Source organism: Lytechinus pictus, chromosome 9 (assembly GCF_037042905.1).
Source record: "Lytechinus pictus isolate F3 Inbred chromosome 9, Lp3.0, whole genome shotgun sequence".
NCBI classification, from domain to species: domain Eukaryota; kingdom Metazoa; phylum Echinodermata; class Echinoidea; order Temnopleuroida; family Toxopneustidae; genus Lytechinus; species Lytechinus pictus.
In genome coordinates, this window is record NC_087253.1 from 17,155,723 (window position 1) to 17,180,381 (window position 24,659).

The 24,659-nt window shown below is 37.1% G+C and overlaps 1 protein-coding gene across 1 annotated transcript; it reads left to right on the forward strand.

Moving 5' to 3' along the window:
* Window positions 1–468: 468 nt before the first annotated feature.
* LOC129268201 (cholinephosphotransferase 1-like) lies at window positions 469–20,695 on the forward strand. The gene is made up of 8 exons (XM_064104822.1): window positions 469–860; window positions 3,610–3,757; window positions 5,733–5,874; window positions 8,773–8,857; window positions 9,314–9,445; window positions 10,491–10,649; window positions 13,014–13,139; window positions 13,528–20,695. The coding sequence occupies exons 1-8, from the start codon at window positions 603–605 to the stop codon at window positions 13,687–13,689; spliced, it is 1,212 nt and encodes a 403-aa protein (XP_063960892.1). The 5' UTR covers window positions 469–602; the 3' UTR covers window positions 13,690–20,695.
* Window positions 20,696–24,659: the final 3,964 nt, after the last annotated feature.

Sequence of the window (24,659 nt, forward strand, 5' to 3'; positions counted from 1 at the left end):
TCCAGTTAACTTCTTTTTTTAAATGTTTCTATAACAGCTAGTAAAAAAAAAAAGAATCATATATCTAGTCGAAAATGTTGTTGTGGTATTTTTATCTAAGTTTTTGTTCTTACAGAACGTAAACTTCCCACTTAAAACATGAGCTTGTGAGAAAGCTATATCTTGATATATCAAGGATAGTGTTTCATTCTTTGAATATATAAGCCCTATCCATGGGACCCGTGAAGAACCCCTGCAAACTCATGAAAATACACGTTGCCAACAATCAGTAGTCGAAGCATGCACTATACATAGAGATATACTATAGGCCTACTAATTAATTAGTATTGTAGTATCGTAAATTTGTCCAAATTAGTATGATTGATAAAAAATAGGTGGGACTGTAAGAGTTTTCTAGAGTGGTGGGTCGGGTTGAAGGTGGCCATGATGGATCACAGCATGCATAATACGCAATGCACGAAAGGACGAACTGCCCCAAAATTCACACTGTTTGTGTATATAGGGCAGGAGAAGGAATATCGGCATCTACGGCTACATGTAAATTCTTTGGAAATATTATTCAGACACCATATTTCGTGGAGTTTGTCCTCACACCTTTCAGAATGTCACCAGCACCGGTTCTAGACAGTTTTCTAGGCATGGAGGTGCTTTCTCAGCCCCAACTCAAGCGACTGAAGGAGCACAAATACAGCGCCGAGGGGAAGTCGTTCGCGGAGCCCGTCATGCAAGTTTTCTGGTGCTGGCTTGTGGAGCAGATCCCGCGGACCATCGCACCGAACACCATCACGATCATTGGGCTAACCGCTAACATAATCTCTACTTTGATACTTATTTTCTATTGTCCAACTGCAACAGAAATGGTGTGTAACTTAAGGTTCTTTCATGCTGATTTCTTTCCTTTGAATTTTGGCTTTGACTTCAACTCAAGTTCAAGTTCAGGTTCAATTTTGACAGAATGATTAACGTTAATAATTGATTAAAATGTGAACCAAAAAGGCAAAAGGCAAAAGGCAAAATATGGACTCAATGGAGATCTAAATTGACTGAAAATGAAATACAAGACCAATTTAAATTAGGAATTGCATGAATGAAGAAATTGTCAGTGGTTAAACTGTATGGCATATGTCAATGTCAGTTGGCTGATCACTCAACCGAACAACCCAGAAGGAAAATCCAGTTCCACTGGACCAGTTAGACCAGTATAATTTTAACTGGTAACTCTGGAAATTGGAACATCGGTTTACTGGTCTTACTGGTCATACTGGTCCAGTTAAAATTTTACTGGTCCAGTTCAAAATTAAACTGGTCTTGAATTACTGGAATTTTATACTGGTCTTGTTTCTGGTCTCACTGGTCTTCATACTGGTATCCAATTCAAGCTGGTCTTTACTGGTATTTTCTACTGGTCCTCAAACTGGTCGAACTGGTCCTCGTACTGGTCTTACTGGATCAATTTATTACATGCATTTGGTTTGTTATATACCATTGTCAGTGAAATGTGATGGAAAAGATGGTTAGTAAATTAATTTTTCTGCTGTTATTTTAAATGTGATATATGAAATTACACATTTTCATTGTAAATTAGTTCACACACTTATTTGGAAAGTTTTTAAACAACAATGGGTGCCATTGCAAGGATATTCCGTTCTAAATCCTGATTTTTCTTTTTAAAATAGGAAATATGCAAATGAGGTTAACTACGTGATCAGCATCATCAGAATTACTGGTATTACTGGTCTTGACCAGTTTAATTTCAAACAATGAATTACTTTAGACCAGTTGACTATATCAGAGGAATATATCTTGCTTTGATCTTAATCATAATTAAAGGAAATAATTATTTTAATGATAATGTTAATACTTGATAATTATGATAATATTAATAATAATTATTACAATATCGATAACAATGATAACAGTAATAAGAATGGTGACAACAATTTTGATCATAATAATCATAATAATAATAATTATGATAATTATAAGAATGATGATTATAATGATAACGATAATAACTTTCTCTGAATTGCAAAATTCATTTTCCATAATTCGTCAAATGATCTGACTTGAAATAAAGAGATTATTTATTGGACCCGTAACACCAGTTTGATGAAAAACAATTTAATTGGTATTACTACTTTGCTTCAACTGGAATGCAATTGTTTGAACTGGTCTCCAGTTGATTTTTACTGGTCCAGTTAAAAACCAACTGGTCCAGTAAACATAATACTGGAAACCAGTAAAAATCTACTGGAAACCATTTATTGGACCAGAAACACCAGTTTGATGAAAAACAATTTAACTGGTATTACTAATTGCTTCAACTGGAATGCAATTGTTTGAACTGGTCTCCAGTTGATTTTTACTGGTCCAGTTAAAAATCAACTGGCCCAGTAAAAATATACTGGAAACCAGTAAAATTCTACTGGAAACCAGTAAAAATTCTTACTGGTCTCACTGGTTTTTCCTTCTGGGAATCAAAACACTGGCTTTCAATAATTAATCATTGTAGCAGTACTTCGTAGACGTAGTAAATCGTAGTCGTACTCGTAATCGTATTCGTAAAGCTGGTGCTGAGTGCTGGTCCAAAAATTGGGATTGTCCCAGAAAACAAGGATATCTTCATAAAGTAACAGACAAATCATGCCTTGATGAATTGGGATTGTCCTTGTTAAGTTGTTTATGCCTTATGCCTATGGGGACAGTTTTTTTCACTTACCCCTGCGGGACAAAGACTTCAATTTCGGGGATTGAGAGTGCAAGTGCTAAAAATAGATTCATTGACCTCCATTCCCCCCAGGCCCAGTTCACTGTCTATTTTTATGACTTGCTGTCTTCCAACAGACAGGTGAATGAACTCTCCTATTTTCTGACCAGGGCAGCACCTCTAGTAGTAGTAGTAGTAGTACTACTACTGTAGATGGAGATGTTTTAATGTGAAGTTTCTACTCAACTCTTCAAGAAAACTTGAGTCTTCTTAGGTCTAGAATAGATCTACTTGCCTTTGTAGTTTGTACAATCCCTAGAGTACTCCTGTCAAGTTGTCTGTCTGGTGATTAGCCCAACGATCATGTGATTCTCTTTCTTACTGTATATATCCAAAGTTAATCTTATCTTGAAGTCTGTAAGGTTGTTAATTTCCATTAATGCAGATAAAAAGGGAAAAAATATATATATTTCAGAGAAAGCAGTTTATTTGAAAAAAAAATGTGTTTTCCAAAGTTTAGGTTAAAATGTTTCATTCCTGATACAAACAACAGTTTTTCTGATTAAAAATCACAAAACCATATAATCAGTATTTGCTCAATATTCCATATTTGCTTTTTCCGTATCAAAATCAGAATAATGAAATATCCCATAGTCTACCCAGCATTTTCAGGAACTATGCAATCAGTATTTCATAAATTGAAAGTAATGTTTAATAGACAATATAATGACAGAAAACTTTCACAGTTATTTCTGATATATGTTAAGCAATCCCAGATCAAATGTTGATGCTTTTATTTGCTTACATGTAAGTGCCCTGACAATGGACCCACATCATACCTTGATTTATGTCCTAAATTATCAATATCAAGAAAGTTTGTTTTTTTTACTTACAATGTACAGGCTCCACGCTGGGCGTATGCCTTTGCAGCTTTGTGCTTGTTTGCATACCAATCACTGGACGCCATAGATGGAAAGCAAGCGAGGCGAACAAACTCCAGTACGCAGCTCGGAGAACTCTTTGACCATGGCTGTGATGCAGTATCCATTGGTGATTATGATCTCTTTAATCCCTTCAGGGCTCAAATTAACCCAAGGCCACCCTTGGCAGTGGCCTCAAATGCCCTCAGGGGCAATTCCATGAAATATGTACGTCCGACCCTGGTATGTGGGACCTTTTTGTCTCTGATTTCTGGTTCTTATGACAGTCTTATGTTCTTGTATATTTTCTTCCTCCGGTCTTCGGAGATCGGCGGCAAGCCGCAAGGTTCAGGTCCTTTCTTGATGGTGCTGTCGACATAGGTGGATTTTTAAGATGTATCTTAGGCAGTGACATGTCAAAGAGGAAGCAGAGGAGGAGGGAAAGAGGATGGAGGATGCAAGGATGAGGGGGTCTTTTCCAGTGAAATCATTTAGGATGTGTGCAGGCAAGTCAAGGTTCTCAACATGCTGTAGTAGGTCCAGACGCTGTGTCAAAAGGACTGGACATGAGGCAAGAAAATGGGTAGTGGTTTCTTCTTCTAGAGAGCAGAGCTTGCAGGTTGGGTCTGTGCTCTTCCCGATGGTGACTAGGCGTCGTTGTGTGGGATAAGTGGACGTAAGCAGCTGAGCGCGTAAGATCACAGCTGATCGAAGATGGGTCGGTAGTGAAGAGGGGTAAAGTGACGATATCTTGGGGAGCATTGAGAGGTTACTCCATAGGCTGAGGGATGAGAATTTCTCAATGCACACTCTGGCTTCTTCCATTTGGGCATCATACACTTTAGTCTTTAATGCCGTCAAATGACCATGACTTGGGTCAGTTTATTAAGTGAAGTAAGAATGGAGAATAATGGGGTCGAACGTACAAAAAGGTTGAAAATTTTATGGAAAAATCAATAACCCTCAGAATGTCCTTGATACACAAGGTTCGAAATACTTCTCGACTTCAGGCCAAAATAAGGGCCCTTTTTGCCTGAGGCCTTGGTGCCCTTTGGTATTTCAGTACATGTGTCCCACTGAAAAGTACCTTTGATTATTGATGGCCTTTGATGCCCCTCAAGTGAACGCTGCCATCCCTTTCTTTTAAGTGCCCTATTGTTAAAAAAATGGCCTTGCTCCGTTGAATTCTTCATTCGAACCATGCCCCATGGTTGGATCCAATTGGTCTACAAGCTTATCGTCTATTAACCCCATCATGGCTGAGCCCATTTGCCGTTGATCTGACCATCTCTTGGCCCAGGCATTTCATAAAACTTGTTTTCATAACAAAAAATTTTCAATAGCAGTTTAAAGCTACTGATATCATTCGATTTGATTGGCTGGTGATAGTAAACTTGTTGTATATCTATCATGCATTTGTTATAATTACATTGTATTCTTTTTAAAATGGGACATTGGTCCACTCATGGTTTAACTGTCTAATGGCCAGATGGTCTAATTCCCACTTTGTCTGAGCACTAACTTTTCTTGCATTGTATTGAATTAAAAATGTGGATCTTAAACAATTCATTAAATCATATAGACTAAATATCCTTATTTGGACACTGGAATTTAGACAAAATGTTAAATAGGCTAAACCGCTAATTTTGACCAAAATCACCAAATAGTTATTCAAAGAACTGGTTGTATATGAACTGGGAATGATACCAAAGAGAAAGTAGACAAATTCTTTGACAATGAACCAGTTTAAGAACTTTTGTAAAAAGATTTCAAGCTGTGGGACTATGGAATAAGATTACCATGATACAGGACTTCTCAATTTAATACCTTGTCTGTCAGCTCATGACATTATGATAGATCGTTGGATACTCTGTGGATGCATGCTGACATATTTGATACTTTGTCTCACTCTCGAGATGGTACTTACTCCAGAGGGGCTATGAGTTGCAAATAAACATAATGACCATGCCAATACAATGCACATCTTACAAGTTGAATAAACCAAGCAAAAAATGCATTTGACTTGATCCTGGTTGTAATGCTATTACTGCGTTGTTTTGTTTGTTTGTTTTTTAATTATCGTCCTTCTTTGCAATCCTCTGCAGTTTATGTGAGTATAGGAGTATGTACTGCAATGCAGCTTGGGACCCATCCATGGCTGTCCTTTTTGACGTGTGGAACAGCTTGCTTTGTCTACTTCACGGCCCATTGGCAGACGTATGTCTGTGGAACTCTCAAGTTTGGAAAGTAAGTTCGGATTTGTTCGAGTTTTTTTTTTTCGGGGGCTACTTTACACAACCTACTGCTTAAATCTACAACATTGGATAAGCTTTGACATTGTGATGGATGGAGATTTCCGGAGTCCCGTAACACAAAAGTTAGCGATTGATCGTACGCTTGATTTTTGTGATTGATTGTACATTATAGTCAATGCAATCAATCATAGAAAAATGTTTTACGATCATTGCGAATGTTTGTGTTACGGGCTTGGCTTAATTAGTTTTCAGTGCTCTTTTGAATATTTTCGGGGCCTAAATCATCCCCGTGTGAATTTTTATTTCCCCTGGTTTGAAGATACAGAATATAACTTTGTGGAGATTTACAAAACTCTTAGCTATTGGGGCCCTACTTGTCAGGCAAAAAGAAAGATTTCTTTTCGGGGGCTACTTTTCGCAACGCTGAGTAAATCTGCAACATTAAAAAAGCTTTAAAGGTCAAGTCCACCCAAGGAAAATGCTGACTTGAATAAATAGAGAAAAATCAAACTAACATAGTGCTGAAAATTTCATCAAAATCGGAAGTAAAATAAGAAAGTTATGACATTTTAAAGTTTCACTTATTTTTCACAAAACAGTGATATGCACAACTAGGTGAGTCAGTCGATGATGTCCATCACTCACTATTTCTTTTGTTTTTTATTGTCTGAATTATACAATATTTCATTTTTTATAGATTTGACAATAAGGACCAACTTGAATGAACCATATAGTATCAAACAATGCTAATTCCACATGTTCAGGGAGGAATTAATCGTTGTATCACTTGACAATGAGGAGAAAATTATAATATTTCACATTTCATATAATAAAATACAAAAGAAATAGTGAGTGGATGACGTCATAGTCTCCTCATTTGCATACCAGCCAGGATATGCATATAACTGTTTTGTGAAATTAAGCGAAACTTTAAAATGTCATAACTTTCTTATTTTACATCCGATTTTGATGAAATTTTCAGTGTTATGTTTGTTGGATTTTTTTCTTTTTATTCAAATCAACTTTTTGTTGGGGTGGACTTGTCCTTTAACCTTGCAGTGAATGGGGATTTTCCAGGGCTGTTTTGCGGAATTTTGGAGCGAGATCACTCCGAGACCGTGTAATGGTTTTCTTGCCGCATGCTGTCTGTGGATGCAATAATGTTTCAAGAAGAAACTTTAACCCGCTGCCTACTGGAACTGGGTTATACCTGTACAAAGTCTATGGGAATGACAGAATTCAGTATTCAACAGGTTAAAACGTTTATTTCATAAGCATCATCATTATGGCTTCTGAACATTAAAAGTGAAGAGTGATTATTTTCCCTCCCCCTACAGTATTAAAGGGGAATCCAACCCAAATAAAAACTTGTTTTTATAAGAAAAAGAAAAATCAGACAAGGTGATCGGTGAAAGTTTGAACAATATTGGACAAACAACAAGAAAGTTATGAATTTTTAAAAGTTGTAAATATTGGTAATCACTATACCCATGGAGACTTCAAATTGGCCGCATATGGGATGTCATAGTGATGTAAGGCAAGGACTACTCTTCCATGTACTCCAGTACATATTATGGCTAAAATGTCATTTTCCCCAAAAGTTTTATTTCAAATTAGATTTTTCTTTCATCAGGACATAAAACAATATACTACCTGGGTTATATTAAGATTACTGCCCCAGGGGAATGGGTACTTAGAAGAAACCACAAATCCCTGATAATAAAGTACATGGCCTATGGGAAAGTTGTCCTTGCCCCTGGTCATAATTTACTTACCCAGTTGCCAATTTGAAATCTACATAGTATTAGTGATCTCAATTTTAAAGTAGCTATAGCTTTCTTATTGCTTGTCCGATTTCTTTCAAACTTTCACCATTCTGTTTAATTTATTTTTCTCCTTCCCAACACAACATGTTATGGCCAAGGCTGGATTCCCCTTTAACTTGAGCATCCATATGGACACTTCTGACTGTAGTCATCATTATGGCAGCAATTAAAGCAACCAATTAGACTAATATTCTCAGGTGATTGCTTTCCATATCCTAAGGATTTACACGAATGATTAGGACAGTACTTGTATTTGTAAGAGGAAAAATAATTCTAGATCCTGAATGAATTTTAATAATCTTTTTATAGGGCTTATTTACATCATAGATGCATTCACACAAAATATCTTAAGCTAGGGTACTATTAAGCTAATCAGTCACTTGCTGCAATAATGATGACGACGATGACAATCGAGCCCTTCATGCTTGTATGGCTGTTCTAAGGCATCAAAGAAGGGTCCTGCTTGGATTTCAACCAAGTAGCCTATATCCAAAGGAAGAGGGTAGCCAGCAATTATTTTGCTGTTACCAGAAGGGAATGTGGTGCTTTGCACTGCTGGCCCACCACCAAGAAATTGCTAGTGACTGGTGGAAGAACAACTGATGATTCTCTTCTCATGTTTGTTTAGCACAAAGACACCTGGCCCCCGTCTTACAAAGAGTTGCGATTGATCCGATCAACCACAACTATGGATGGCCAGCAATGCCAACATCTAAAATGCAAATATGTTCATTTTTTTTTTATATGAATGTTAAAAAAAATTCTAGTTATATGTTATAATCATACATTCATCGTTCTCTTTCCTTGAAGATTTAGTGTGATTCTCTTTGTTTACTATTGTGCAAATTTCCGATAGAAAAAATTATGGTGCGTGGATGGAATTCCATACAGTTGAGGTTGATTGGATTAATCGTAACTCTTTGTAAGATGGGGCCCAGGGATGTTGTCTCATGGAACCTTGCAACGACGCTTGACACATGCCCTTTTTTTTTCTTCAGTTCTGTTACCCCAACTGCTATTCACGTCTTATTTGGTCATGCATAAATTTGGTTTCTTATATACAGATTAGATGTTACAGAAGGACAACTAGGTTTTTGCGCTGTTTATCTCACTGCAGCCTTCTTTGGACCAGACGTCTGGATTAAAAAGGTATAGTAACTATATACAGATATTGCCTACCTAGAGTTTCCCCAAGGGATTATATTTTGCCCGAAGTGCGTACATGTAGCAATGAGGGAAAATATTCTCACTAGGAAAAAGTATAGCTTCGTATTTGGTCTTCTTCTCAGAGGGTTGTGTGTTCAAATCCCACCGCAGCCTAGCGTCCTCCGGCAAGGCGTCAATCCACAATTTGCCACTTTTCACCCAGGTGTTAAATGGATACCCGGTAGAATGCCTATGTAGTATGTCAAGCAATTGAGTCTTGGAACTCTTGTTGAAATGCTCCCCAGGGAGTGGAGAAAGGGCATACATTGTGTGCGGGCATGCCAGGATCCGATGACCGAGGTAATAATAATCGCAATGTAAAGTGCTTAGAAACAAAGTGTAATAAGCGCTATATAAATGTAACTATTATTATTATTGTAATGCGTTGTATTATTTCAGATCCCATTTTTGGATGCAGAGGTGAAAGCAGTAACCACCATATCCGGTCTCTTAGGTTCATGGTTTGGAATCTACAATCACGTAAGGGTCATTTTTGGAGGGGGCAAAGGTCGTAATGGATCCACAGTCGCGGTAAGCTATCACAAATAAAAGGTTTAGTGATTAAGTCATGCTTATTGCGCCTCCTGTCACCAGTTCTCTAGCTATAGACTTCTTAACGGTAGTCGCAATTTAAGGACAATAATTTTTTTAGGCTGAGTTGGTTTATCTTAATAAAGCTGAAAGTAAATTAATATCATGTAATAACTATCTGACATTGGAAAGTCTGAAAATAAACTAACACTGTATTTTTACACTTTTAGGCTAAGGATGAGGTGTATGACCTTGACACATGTTCTGTTTATTTTGATATGTTCTATTCATTATTTTTGTCTTAAAGTTGATGTTGTGTTGTTCTTTTGGTAATTTTCATGAACCATAAATATTATCATTGAATGAAGATGAAACGTGTTCTGTTTATTTTGATATGTTATATTCATCATTTTTTGTCTTTAAGTTGATATTGTGTTGTTCTTTTGGTAATATTCATGAACCATAAATTATCATTGAATGAAACCATGGTGAAGCAGTGGACTGGTTGGCGAAGGCGAATGGGGTACGTTGGTATTGGTATGTGCTGAGGATGGATGACAGGAATGTTTTAAGAAGGGCTTTTGAGTTCGAGGTAGGTGGTCCAAGGAGAAGGGGACGGCTAAAGAAGACACGGAAGAGGCAAGTGTAGGAGAAGAGTAGGAGGGTTAGGTTGAGGATGGAGAATGCACTGAATCGGGCAAAGAAGAGGGAGGGGGCAAGGGCGACTTCCTGCAAGTGTGAGGTGAATCCGGCCACCCTCGTCCATGGAGACAAAAAGGGGATTATCGGTCGATAGAGTGGGGGGTTCGGATCCCGATGACCTGGGTTCGATTCCCACTTGGTGCACGGGTGCCCTTTGATAAGGCATTAATCCTCATTACCAGGTCCCTTCGAGAGGACCTTAAGTTGTCGGTCCTCTGGTTGCTTGCTTACAAACATTCATGCTTTCTTAAATCAGGTAAAAATATCACCACCATTTACCATTTAAATTGATGATGATGATACATTGTTATTGTTTTTTTTCTTTTGTTTATTTTCGTTTCAGGACACCAGTGTAATAACACCATTTTTCCACATTGGCGCCGTCATGCTGCTCTACTTTACCATATGGCAAAAGTCAAAGACGGCCATCTTCGAAAGACAGCCTTGTATGTACATGTTAATGTTTGGCATGCTCTCTGCAAAAATCTCTATTAAATTAGTGGTAGGTATCACGACTATAGTACAATTGCCTGTAATCTGAAGACCAGTTTGACTTTTAGGCATTGCTCTTACTCTGTGTGGACATTATGGGAAACCTATAATGTTAAAACGTTGTTTACATTGTATGTTTTGGGGAGGTTTTCTGTGCCGGTTCTTTCCACTGGCGTACTTTTGTTTGCATGCACTGATATTTCTTTGTGTGCTAAACAGTATACCCGTAAGTAACGGTGTATTAACCGCACCCCCCATTTTCGGATGAAAAAAAAAAAAAATCATCCAAAAAAAAAAATCATCCAAAAAAAAAGTCATCAAACTGACTTTCTATCTCTAATATGCGTATTAAAGAAAGAGTCAAGAACCAAAAATGTAAATTTAAAAAAATATCAAAGTACCGGTATTACTGGTAGAAAAAATGATGGGAAATCAGCGCTTCGTCACTTATCTGCAAATTGCCGACATTATTGGCCAACTACACACTCACCTCACACACACACATATGGTACCGGTGTTCTTGCAAGTACCGATACCAGCATCAACATGGGGGCTCACCCATTCGAGAAGATCGTTCATACCATAATTCCTGCATCACAGCCCCACTTTTGCTTTCAGAATTCTGTCTAGCATTCAATGTCTTGACATGAATTTCAGACACGGGAATATGGGAAGGTTCAAGATACAAGAAATTTGCGATTTTGTTCAGGTGTTTTTCTTGTCTGCTTTGAACCACTACCGGTAGTTCTCAGTACGTGTGTGGCGGTATCTTACAGACAGCAAATAGGAAAAAAATGCTAGTACCGGTATACCGTATTTTCAATGGGAGCTCTAGGCGGGAATAAAATGAATAATAATAATTTTAAAAAAGTCGGAAGGAATGAAGACGGGGGTTGAAGATTGATTTTAAGATGATGGATGATAGAGAGAAATGAAGGAAAGGCAAATGAAAGAAATTGGAGTTTAAAACACAGAGAAAAAAGGTAACGTGGGGAAATGATAAAGAGAAGAAATTTAAGAGCAAGAATGAGATGAAGAGAGATAGGACTTCGAGATAAATAATTTGTCTTTCTTTCTTGCATATTAAGAAAAAAAATCAAAAATAAGGAAATGAACGAAAGAATAAAGAGGAAAATTATAGATTGATTTTAAGATGAGGAATGACAAAGAAAAAAAATGCTCGTTCATAACGCCATTAGGCCTTCTCTTTCTGTTCCAAAATTTGCTTAATGCGTGACAGAAAACATCAAAATAATAATACAGGTAATCAATAAATGAGTCAAATTGAAATTATGACATGAAGTTCATGAAACTTTCTTCCGTTTACCTCCCTCCTCATGGCACAAAATTGTCAAATGATACCAATAATTTGTCAAACATTTTAACAGCCACGGAAAGGTAAAGCGCCAGCTTACGTTGACGTTGCGATAAACATATGCGTGTCTTATTCGGCTAGCCGCACCGTGCTGTTCGGTCGATTGTCGATTAGCGTCTGAACTTTGCCGCGTTGACTAATAAATGACAACAAAGACAAAGTCGCACCATTCAAAATGTCAGTTTCATGAAGGTAGGTGCGTTTGTTACCGTAATCTAACTTTGAGGGACATTTACGGTAGATACCGGTAGTCATAGTTGCTTCCCTTTTACATCCGCGGCTCATGCCCCTCTAAACGGCATTGCCCCAAGCGGCTACGCTCGGCCACCCGACGGGAGTTGTAAACTGGTAGTGGTATCGGGCCGAGATTGGCTTGGCTCAGACCTATCACCGTGTATAAACCGCACCCCCGACTTTTGATTCTGTCCCGCCGAGAAAAAGGTGCGGTTAATACACCGTTACTTACGGTACTAACAAATATGAATACTATGATATTGGGGGCGTCGTATTGTAGTGGTTATGACTCTTGGCTCTAAAAAAGAAAAATTTGCACTATCTGCAATACTACATTTGATTAGTACATTTGACATGTCATCGATATTAGGGAAAATGGAAAGGTTCGTTTTGCAGAGTGCAGGAAGAGTCACAAAAGAAACAGTAAAAAATATGTTATTTCTTGTTGTAAATATCTAAGGCTAAATAAATACACAGTTGTCTGTAATCTTCCAGTCAGAGGGGTATTGGTTCAAAGCCATGGTGTGTTTTCCTTCAGCAAGAAATTCACCCATATTGTGCTGCACTCAACCCAGGTGAGGTGAATGGGTACCCAGTAGGCATGATTCTCTGAATGTACTGAGCGCTGAAAGGCAGCCCTAGCTGACGCTGGGTAATGATAATAGTGTGCCTCGGAATAGATTGATGGCGGTATACGAATGCCTCTTATGATTATTATTATTATTATAACCAAATAAGGCTGTTCCCTCCCCCCCCCCCCCCCAGGTTGCTCATATGACGAGAAGTGGGATAAATTTCTTGGATACAGCATTCATAGGACCAGGTCTTCTCTTCTTAAACCAGTACCTGGATACATTGATCTCAGAAGACTATGTATTATGGCTAGCATTGGTGAGTATACCTACACTCTGTTCATATAAACCAACCATGCAATATAATGCAATATGCCCCTTGTCATATACACCAACCATGCATTATAATGCAATATAACACTCTTCGTATCCACCAATGAAGCAATATAATGCAATATACCTGGATACATTGATCTCAGAAGACTATGTATTATGGCTAGCATTGGTGAGTATACTTAACGCTGGTCATATACACCAACCATGCAATATGATGTATTATTACCCATATCACACATCTGAGCAGGTCATTGACAAAACCATATTGCCCAGATTTCATAAATATTGCGAAGAGATAAGTATATGAGTTGTATTTGCTCGGTCTCTAGGATACACTACTAAAAACTATTCTCTCATTTTCTTTCTTTCAGATTTGGTGTACGTGTGACCTTATTCGCTACTGCATCGGCCTCTGTAATCAGGTATCTCAATTTCTTGGTATTTACACGTTCGACATTACGAGTAAACCTGTTCCATCTGAGCAGAGAACGGGAGTCACAACGAGACGTCAGGCGAAGCTAGCGGCACAATGAGATAATCTCCGTTTGTGATCTGCCACCCCTAAACCAACAATAAATCACCTAAAATTATTAATGAGATATCCATTTGGCTTAAAAAAAGCACATCTTAGGCTTTGACATGATATATATAAATTGTCAAAATAGGTCAACAATAACCCACTCATGTACTTGATTGGAAAAAGAATAATTTCAACGGGAGATCTTGGAAATGAGGAGAAAACAAGGTTTGAAGTTGGGGTGCACTCAAGCATGAGATGTGCACTTGTGCAATCTTGGTGAAACTTTGCAGCAGTCGGGGGGGGGGGGGATAGTGTCCCCCCAAAAAATCTTGTATATCGTCTTTTATTTAGCTTTGCAACTTCTAATTTTGACAGTATGAAGAAAAAATACTCTATGGGCTAATATTCTATTTTTCTTTTTGAAGACCAAATAATAAGCCAGTTCACGGTTAGCTCATGATCAACTTTTCTCAAATGGCCTTTGTGATTTTTCATTAGGATAAGCGCTATCATTTTCAAATGTAGATGTTGCGTAAGCTTTACCGGTAGAGTATTCAAATTCTAAGAACAAAATGCATTGTATAGACCAGGTGACTAGAATAGTACATCAGGGATAAAGTTTGGAAATCTGTTTATTGTCTGCCTTTGGCACATTTGACTATTGTTTAGGCTAGTGTCAAATACCAGTGATTATGAAGGCTCTATTTATTACTCTTCAGCTTGGATGTGATAAATATTTTGAAAGGAATACATGAATAATCATCAAATCACAAATGCCTATGTCAGTGAATTTGAAAGCCACCTTCATGGTTGTCTCCAATGACCTTTTTCTGCTCGTGCGCAGTTTACAACCGTGAACAGGCTTATTATTTTGGCTATTTTACAGAGAACCTTCCCTGGCAACCTATTGTCAGTTTGGGGGTGGCTGGTCATTGGCTGTTGTAATGTGTGATCATTCTATGTACAGTTCATATTATATTTCTGGCAATTTGAAAAAAAAAATCCAATGCTTTCGCATCGTGTAATTATTCTTTAAACTGTGTCATGTTGATTGTATTGCAGGCATATTTTCTCTCTATAACCTTATTGAATCGAAGGAAATTATTTTGAAAATAATGGGTGTGATGATAATGACTTATTTTAATTTAATCTTTAAAAAGAGAATTTCTATTACAATACCAATGTGAACCAGTTGTTACTCTTCATTTTAAAGGTGCACGATCCCCAAATTCAAGAGGGCACTTATAGACATATGCACGCGCTGCGGAAAGCGCTAGCTGCCCATTGACACCACCGTTATATGACGCGTACGCAGATGCCATGTTCCGAATGCCCAAACTCAATTATACTCAGTTCGCGTATGCTTCGGCTGCTGTTAGAAGATCTGGGCAGAATGGCTCAACCTCCTTCGGCTGTGCGAGGTGACGTCAGCAGATGATTGGGCCAACGCCAATGTAGCCAAAAGTAGTGCAGTACATGTGCACTGTGCTGTAAGGCTGGCTGATGATTGACAGCTGCATGCAAATTACTTGGATGATCTTCGTAATGAAGATAATAATAATAATAATAGCCAAGTTTTATATAGCGCTTTTCCCAGAACGGCTCAAAGCGCTTTACAGCATATTACCCCGGTCATTAGATTTCAATTCTGCACGAAAAGTGCACAATTTCCACTCCCTGGGGAGCATTCCTTGCATTCATCGCAGCGTCATTATGGCGCTGGCAGATTCAAACATACAATATCGTTCGCATCCTACCGGGTACCCATTTAGCACCTGGGTCAAGAGTGGCAAAGTGTGGATTAACGCCTTGCCAAAGGACGCTAGACCGCGGTGGGATTCAAACACACGACCCTCTGTTGACAAGGCGAGAGTCAGAACCACTACACCACGGCTCTTCCAAAAAGATGGCAGCAAGTACAAAACCGTCCAACAGCGCCGGGGATTTTGCACCTTCGATAAAGAGAAAATCAAAGAAAGAAGCAATGGAGGAAAGAAGGGAGGAAGGATGATAGCAACATACAACGGCTTGAAAATATAGATTCAGTAGGTTCATAGATATGCGCCCCAAGAAACTTCTGTTCAAATTATGTAAATTTTACTAGATTCCCTTTAGCATCACGTTGATATCCATATTGATATGAATGTCACATGAATTAAATAGAAAGGGATATTCAACCACTTTGTTCTGTCCGAATAGAATAATTATTTGTGTTTTTCATTTTGACAATATTTTACCTTATATTAAGGAATTCCGTGCATTTAAAATAAATGATACTGAACTCAGGTTCTTATTACTTTTTGCTTTGATTGGGATGGCTTTTAAGCTATCATGCACTACTTTTATATATTCGGCTTCCTTTGATATGGCAGTAAGCGGGTCTGGGTATTTATATGTCAAAGGTAAAACAAATATTATTGAGGAAGAAATATATAGAAATACAAGGTACACATAATTGCGATCAAGTTCATGTCTAACAAGAAAAACAAAAAACAGAATTTAGTTTTGTTTATCTAGAGCAAGTGTAACAAGAAGACCTAAAAAGGAGAATATTTAAAAGCAAGTTCTTCAATTGAATTTGGTCACGAAAATGAACTTTGAAACACAAACGTGAATTGCTGAAAACGAGATGCATAGTGTTGTTAGATACAAACAGAAGTCGGACTATTTACCACATTCAGAAAGAATGTGAAGATTTTTTTACCTGAGGAATAGCAATATGCCTGCATTTAGAATATTAATTGTTTTCCATATTTTATTTTTAATCTGTATATTAATATTTCCAGTAGAAAAAATGTGTGTGTGTCAGAATTTTGCTGTTTGTTTTATCATTCTCTTTTAATGATAGTTCAGGTTTTACAATATTAAATTATGTTGAAATGTCATTGTTGATTAATTTCTCATCAGTGTAAAAGATAAATGAAATTTCTTAAACGCTTGAGCGCCGAGGCAGCCCAGTTAGCGCCAGGTAATAACAATAATAGCATGGCCTGCTGGGAGAACAGTTTTCAGAACTGAAGTAGCTACCCTGAGTAAATATGCCATTATTATTATTACCTTTACCACAACTTGCATTTATCTGTAAACTGTAAAGTAGCATGGTAAATCCCGCCGCCACCTTCTCCTGAAAATCCTAGTTACTAATACTACTTACTAGTAGTATGCATGAAGATGCTCACAACAGCTTAAGGTACTTCCATATGTGTGTTCAATATTATATTGTTTATTGTCAGCAATACTGTATATGTTCCCATCTTTTTCCTTGAATTGAAATGTTAATTAATCATAATTGCTCTTTGCAATATTCTTTTGGAAATTGCTCAAAAATCATGCGACTGCCATTCTCACCACATGTTCCATAATAGCAAATAGGGCTTCTCTTTGCATATTTGAGTATCACAAATGGTAATTATGATTAGGTGATTATTGTCAACTTATATTAACATCATATTTCCTACTGAGAATATATCCCAAGTACATGTCCATCTAGAGGCAATGTTGACCTCATGAATACATTGCAATCATATTCTGCAAATTTCTTAAAATTTCATTTACAAAATAAATCAACAATTGTGATAATACTCTCTTCTATGTGAATGAATAGGTGTGTATTCTGTCTTGTAGATTAGTCTGCTGTGCAAACCCTTCACTTGAGATTAAAGAGTCTGAATGTGCAGCCTACATTGACTTGTCCAGTGAAACAGCAAGTTTCATATGTGCTAGTCTTGTGTGAAGACCCATTTCAATGTTTCAATCAGGTTCTGTGCCAGTAGACTACTTGTAGATGGATTTGTATCTTTCGAAAAACTATTGTGAATAGAATTTTGATTTGGCTTTACTGGGCATTCTTTATTGTACACTGTACAAGACAATATATTTGTACTCTTGATTTGTCTTAACATGCGTATTTCAAGCAATCTTACTCATGTTTATATTGCATATGTCAATATTAAGCTCTGTCGCTCTGTATTTACCTCTGTGTGGTATTGTTCTGTCTTTCTTTGTATGTAGCAGAGTATAATGTGATCAGGGGCTGTTTGCACAAAACAGTTGCATTTGATCACAACTTTTAAAAATGCAAGCATCTGATTTGTCGGAAATCAAGTTGCATGTGATTTTTGGGGAATTGGGATTGATTGCAACATACTGCAGGGGTCCCCAGACCTGTATGTAACCGTTGAGTAACGATACTGTAATTCTAATGCTCTTTGTCGTCATGTCTTATCCCATAAAGCTATATTCTGGAATTGCATAGCCCAGTAGTGGTGGAGAGGGGCTTATTTGGTCCCCCACCCCTCAGATCTTAGCTATTGATCATGCGATTGCGCCGGAAATGAGCAGGCTGCCTACAATATGAACTACTAAATTGTATAATAAAGTGTTCCAAAATTGATTAGATTTGGTATGCCTATGTATGTATAAAATTTGAATTCGGCTGTAAAATCTTGAAATGAAGCTCAAAAATTTGTCACCTATCTTCATTTTATTTTTCCATGGATGCTCTTGATAGATATTCCTTTAACATTTTATCCATCTTTTTTACAAATATGCTTCCTTCTTTTCTCTTGTGGATGTGAAATCCAAGGACTTAACGCCAGTTTTTTGTGTGACGTTGATGATATATGTCAATTGAAATCTTATGAATAAAAAGAGACGGGTTATATGAAATATTTCTTATGCTGCATGCTCCGTAAATGACTAATCTTAGAATCTTTGAAATCCTGCCTTTCATGGAACAAGACTCTCTGGCCTGTATTCTTACCTTGGGTTTAATTCAAACTGGTCTAAAGGTCACCGCACACTTTACGACTGTTCGCGATCCGATTTTGGAACAAATCGCATTTTGCTCATTTTCTGAAATGTGTATGGAACATATCATTTTATTTGAGGTTAAAATTAATTGAAAGAATACTAATATAACCATTTTGAAAGATTGCAAGCCTTTATTTTGGAGTAAAGGCCATATTAGTTTCAAATCGTAGCCAATCGTACGACTGCTATGACGTCATTACGACTAGATATTAAATTTGCTTTTATTCTAAGAAGGATGAAAGCATAGTCGCAGATTTGAACATAGGTATTCGTACGATGATTTAGAACATTACACAGTAAGATATTCCATGTCTCAATATTAGCATCAAATTCTACTACATTTTATTCTGAAATCGGGTCGCAGACCAATCGTAAGGTGTGCGGTCGCCTTAAAGTTATGGCTTAACCAGGGGTGGATCCAGGATTTTCCAAGGGGGGGGGGGCACATTTTCCCCGAGGAAGAATTTGACAAGCAAAAAATAAAGGTTTTCAACCAAAATTTAAGTACGTTTTCGTCCACAAAAAAATTGACAAGCAAAAAAAAAGTCCCCACTTTCAAAGGGGGGGGGGGGGCACACTTGTGTTTTAACGGCATTTTTACATTACTGGCATGAGCCGGCTGTGCACTATAAAAGCACTGAAGTATTATGTTAAATATTACAATTTGATTCTATCATTTTACTCAACATTGAAATTAACAAGTTGGCGCACAGCTTTTTATATGGACTTGTGCTCATATTGTGTTCGCTATCCTCAATTTGAACAATGAAAAATCTTTAGTCAAAATAGACAATCTTTAAGGCCACCGCACATCTTACGACTGTTCGCGATCCGATTTTGGAACAAATCGCATTTTGCTCATTTTCTGAAAATGTGAATGGAACATATCATTTTATTTGAGATTAAATTCAAATGAATTGAAAGAATACTGATATAACCATTTTGAAAGATTGCAAGCCTTTATTTTGGAGTAAAGGCCAAATTAGTTTCAAATCGTAGCCAATCGTACGACTGCTATGACGTCATTACGACTAGATATTAAATTTGCTTTTATTCTAAGAAGGATGAAAGCATAGTCGCAGATTTGAACATAGGTATTCGTACGATGATTTAGAACATTACACAGTAAGATATTCCATGTCTCAATATTAGCATCAAATTCTACTACATTTTATTCTGAAATCGGGTCGCAGACCAATCGTAAGGTGTGCAGTCGCCTTTAGATTGCCGATACTGGGCATTGTGTAAAAGTCCATTTGATTTGAGAAAGTCAAAAGATGCATGTATCAATCACAATTGTAATGTTGGCATTGACAATATTTTGCGATGACGTCATCGTCTTACGTTTGTCAACTTCAAAGTTCTACATTCAATTGGTTATATATCTATTTTGTTAACTTTTTAAATCCAAGCATTATAATTTTTTTACTGACCCATGGCTAAAGCCACAATACAGAGAGTTAATATGCTTGTAGGCGATGTAAAAATGACTCTTTACACCTCCTATATTGATATGTGTGTGTTTTATTTTAATCAGATTTCTTTATATACACTGTATGAAGGCCCTGTTTAAAATTCCAAATTCCCAGTTCATTCAAGAAAAATACCAGAGAAATTGTTAATTGTATATTAAGGCTATAAATTTGGCTTTAGAATACAATGATAAGACTTGCAGGTAACTCTACCCAGGTCGAATCTCTTGGGACCAGATCGAGAAATATGTTTGACTTGGGCAAAATTTGACTGTGTAGAGGTATATAACATGTTTTGAATAATCCGCTCTAAAAAAATTGCTTTGACTTTTGCGATTTTTTGATGTATGGAAGGTCGACTTAGGCAGAGGTACCGTTGTGTCAGCCAGGGCCAAGCTGAAAAGATTTCTGCAATAAAAAAGATTTGGCTTTGGCAAAATTATCTGCAACTCTTTAAACAATGCCCCTTGGCACACTATCGGGTGGCAAATGGTGATGTGATAGGCTCCAAGGTATTGATAAGCAGTATTGTCAACATAAAGCTTGTTTAAACAATTTCATGTGAAGTTTTAGATAAATCCACAGAATTAACTATGTAAAAATTATCTTGAACGCGAATACGACGATGCTATTGATGAAGACAGTAAATGCATGGTGGGCAAGTCTTGTGTGTTTGTACATTATACAAATAAATCAAGTTGGTGCGAAAGTGCCACGATTCGTGATTAACATGAATGTGTTGTCCTTTGTCTCATAATCTGTCTGGAAGGGTGTGTGCACGTGGGTGTGCTTGGGTGTGAGAAAGTCAAAGAAATTGGGAAAGAATTGAGAGTTAGAATTTGAAGGGAGTGGGGAATATATACACTCATGATGAAATTTCTATTTGAGTGGAAATTAAAGGAAAATAGAACCTTTGGAACAAGTTTGCTTGTGTGGAAACAGAAAAATAAACAAGTGGAATGCCTCTGGCCGTCTCACCTGCATCACGCAATTCAATATAGCAGCAGTGCTGATTTTGAAAACTACTATAACTCGCACAAGATGTTCAGTGATACTTGGTTACTCTTATTTCCACGTTTTATGAACTAGACCAATACACTTATAGAGATATGATGGCAATTCAACAAATACCCCCAACGTGGCCAAAGTTCTTTGACCTTACATGACCTTTGACCTTGATCATGTGACCTGAAACTCGCACAGGATGTTCAATGATACTTGATTACTATTATGTCCAAGTTTTATGAACTAGACCAACACACTTTCAAATTTATGGCTGTAATTCAACAAATACCCCAATTTGGCCAAAGTTCATTGACCCTAAATGACCTTTGACCTTGATCATGTGACCTGAAACTTGCACAGGATGTTCAGTAATACTTGATTACTATTATGTCCAAGTTTCATGAATCCGATCCATAAACTTTCAAAGTTATGATGGTAATTCAACAGATACCCCCAATTCGGCCAAAGTTCATTGACCCTAAATGACCTTTGACCTTGGTCATGTGATGTGAAACTCATGCAGGATGTTCAGTGATACTTGATTAACCTTATGTATAAGTTTCATGAACAAGGTCCATATATTTTCTAAGTTATGATGACATTTCACAAACTTAACCTTAGGTTAAGATTTTGATGTTGATTCCCCCAACATGGTCTAAGTTCATTGACCCTAAATGACCTTTGACCTTGGTCATGTGACATGAAACTCAGGCAGGATGTTCAGTAATACTTGATTAACCTTATGGCCAAGTTTCATGAACTAGGTCCATATACTTTCTAAGTTATGCTGTCATTTCAAAAACTTAACCTCAGGTTAAGATTTGGTGTTGACGCCGCCGCCGCCGCCGCCGTCGGAAAAGCGGCGCCTATAGTCTCACTCTGCTATGCAGGTGAGACAAAAATATAAAAATACAGTTTGAGAAAAATCGGACAAACAAATGAGAAAGTTATGAGCATTTGAATATTGCAATCACTAATGCTATGGAGATCCTCCCATAGGCAATGTGACAAAGATGTGTGATGTCACTTGTGAACAACTCTCCCCATTACTTTTGTATATATTTCACTAACTCTGCCTCTTTTATCACATCTATCAGTAGATCATGTGTATTTTCTATAGGAGGGCATGTAAAACAGATTTTCAAAGAATACATTATGGTTAAAGAGTTTGTATCACCTTATGAAAGAGCAAAACGAGACATTTGGGGGATATCTTATAGTCCATCAAAGGGAAAGTTGTTCAAATCACACATCTCTGTTGCATTGCCAATGGGAGGATCTCCGTAGCTTTAGTGATTGCAATATTCAAATGGTTATAACTTCCTCATTATTCGTCAGATTTTTCTGTTTTTATTCTTTGATTTTTCTGTTTCCACACAAGCCCACTTGTTCCAAATGTTTCATAAATGAATAATTATGGGAGAGAAGGGACACAAAAAAGTAGGGGTATAAAATGTTTAGAGTTGGTAATTTGAAGTGAATAGGCAAAGTGGGAAAGCAAGTTGAAAAGTACAAGGGGGTGAGAGCAGGGGAAGAAAAGAAGGTGGTATGGGGCAAAAGAGGAAAGGATTATAGGGAGTGAGGGGGGGGGGGAGGATGGAGAATTGAGAGGAATCATCAACTGGGCCTAACACCATTTCTATCAATATTGTCACCATCATCAATCATATCATTGCAACAATCATCAATATTATGATCCCTACCATCAACATCACAAACACTCGCCATCATCATCACCACCATCATCATCTTTTGACACAATCATCACATTCATCACCCCACTCATTATCGGCATCATCATCACCATTATCCCAATCATCATCACCATCATCTTTATCACAATCACCACCATCATCCTCACATTCATCTTCATCACAATCATCATCGTCACATTCATCACCCCACTCATCTTCATCATCGTCACATTTATCATCATCACTAGTATACTCACCATCATGATCATAATCACCATCATCAACACCATCATCATCACTACCACCATCATCTTCATGATCATCTTTTGACACAATCATCACATTCATCACCCCACTCATCATCACCACCTTCATCCCAATCATCATCACCTTTTATCACAATCACCACCATCCTCACAATCATCATCTTCATCATCGTCACATTCATCACTAGTATCCTCACCATCCTCACCACCATCATCACGATGGTTCAAATCAACATCTGTACACCATCATCTTCAATTCAAACTCCAGCTTCATGTACATGTATAATACATTTCTCAAAGAGTTTTTCAAGTTTATGAAATATTACTTTATTTCATTCCCTTCTTGGCATTCACTGATGATATCCATGACAACAATCATATCAACAACAAAAAAAGATTTTCTACATGTATATGTAATCTTAAAAGACTAAAAAGGACAAGACATGCATGATCATCTGAGTTTGGTTATTAAACATAACATCACGTTAAAAAATTGCTAATCTACATGTTTGTATGTATTACACTACAGTTACTAAATGATGTCACTGAATTCTATAAGCCTAAATTAAAAAAAAATGTAAAAACTAAAAGTTATACTAAATAACGTGATTAAATTCTAGAAGCCTAAATAAAAACAATGTGAAAACTAAATGATGTAAAAATAACAAAAATAAAAAATAAAATACAAATTTGATAGGGGAAGGGGCCAGAATAACTAAAGTTATAACAATATGAACCTTTACTGGGGTAAGGGAAGTTAAAGTACTAAACTACATGTACATGTACGTATAAGTAAAGTATATTGCAGAAGGGGAAGCGATTACTTCACGTTATAGCAGGACCATCATCATAGGAAGTTCCGAGTCGATGGAACTTAGTGGCAAGAGTTGTAATGATATCTATAAATATAATTAATACCACCACAGAGTTAAAATCATGATATAACGGTAAATATTTTTGTCCAAACACGTATACGTTGCTGCAGCATATCCAGTTTTAAGTTGTTTCAAATCATCCATTTTCTTCTCAAATATGTTCGAGAATTTCCTTACACCAGTAGTTCATTCTAAGTTGGGTTAACAAAAATAATTCATTGAAAACTTTGTGTACATGAACTGTTAATGCAATGTATTTATTACAGCAATTAATCATAAACTCCAACTCAAAAATTGATTCAATTTGATTGATTGCCTATCAACATTAATATACTAGTTATCAACCATTGAGATATCAGCATTACAATCATATCAACCCCTTTCCAGGATTAATATACTAATAAAAAGAATAGGCATTAGTATAGCGCCATCTATCTAGAAACAATCTATTTCGAGGCACATTGTTATTATTATTATTACCCCGGTTTTACATGTAGCTCGAGCTGCCTTACAGCGCTCGTGCATTCAAAGAATTGATATCAAGACCCTACAACATAAGGCTTAGCGATTGATCAAGCCGGTGAATTTTACAATTGATCATACACAATAACCAATGCAATCGATTGTAGAAATCAGCCTTATGATCAATCGCTAAGCTTTATGTCACAAAGACCTTATGATCATTATCATGCACCAAGGAGCAGCACCGGGTAGGTGTTTCATAAAGCTGCTCAAGAAGTTACGAATGATTTTACGAACGATTTACTAACGACTGGTGAACCTTTGTTACACGCTAAATAATCACCATTGAACATGTAATGGTGAATATCATTTACCACAAGAAAGAATCGCCTGGGCC

Coding starts and splice junctions, on each gene's coding strand:
- LOC129268201 (XM_064104822.1), top strand. CDS start 603: ATGTCACCAGCACCGGTTCTAGACAGTTTTCTAGGCATGGAGGTGCTT. Junction 3,758..5,732: donor CTGTGATGCAGTATCCATTG/GTGATTATGATC, acceptor AATCCTCTGCAG/TTTATGTGAGTATAGGAGTA. Junction 10,650..13,013: donor AAATCTCTATTAAATTAGTG/GTAGGTATCACG, acceptor CCCCCCCCCCAG/GTTGCTCATATGACGAGAAG.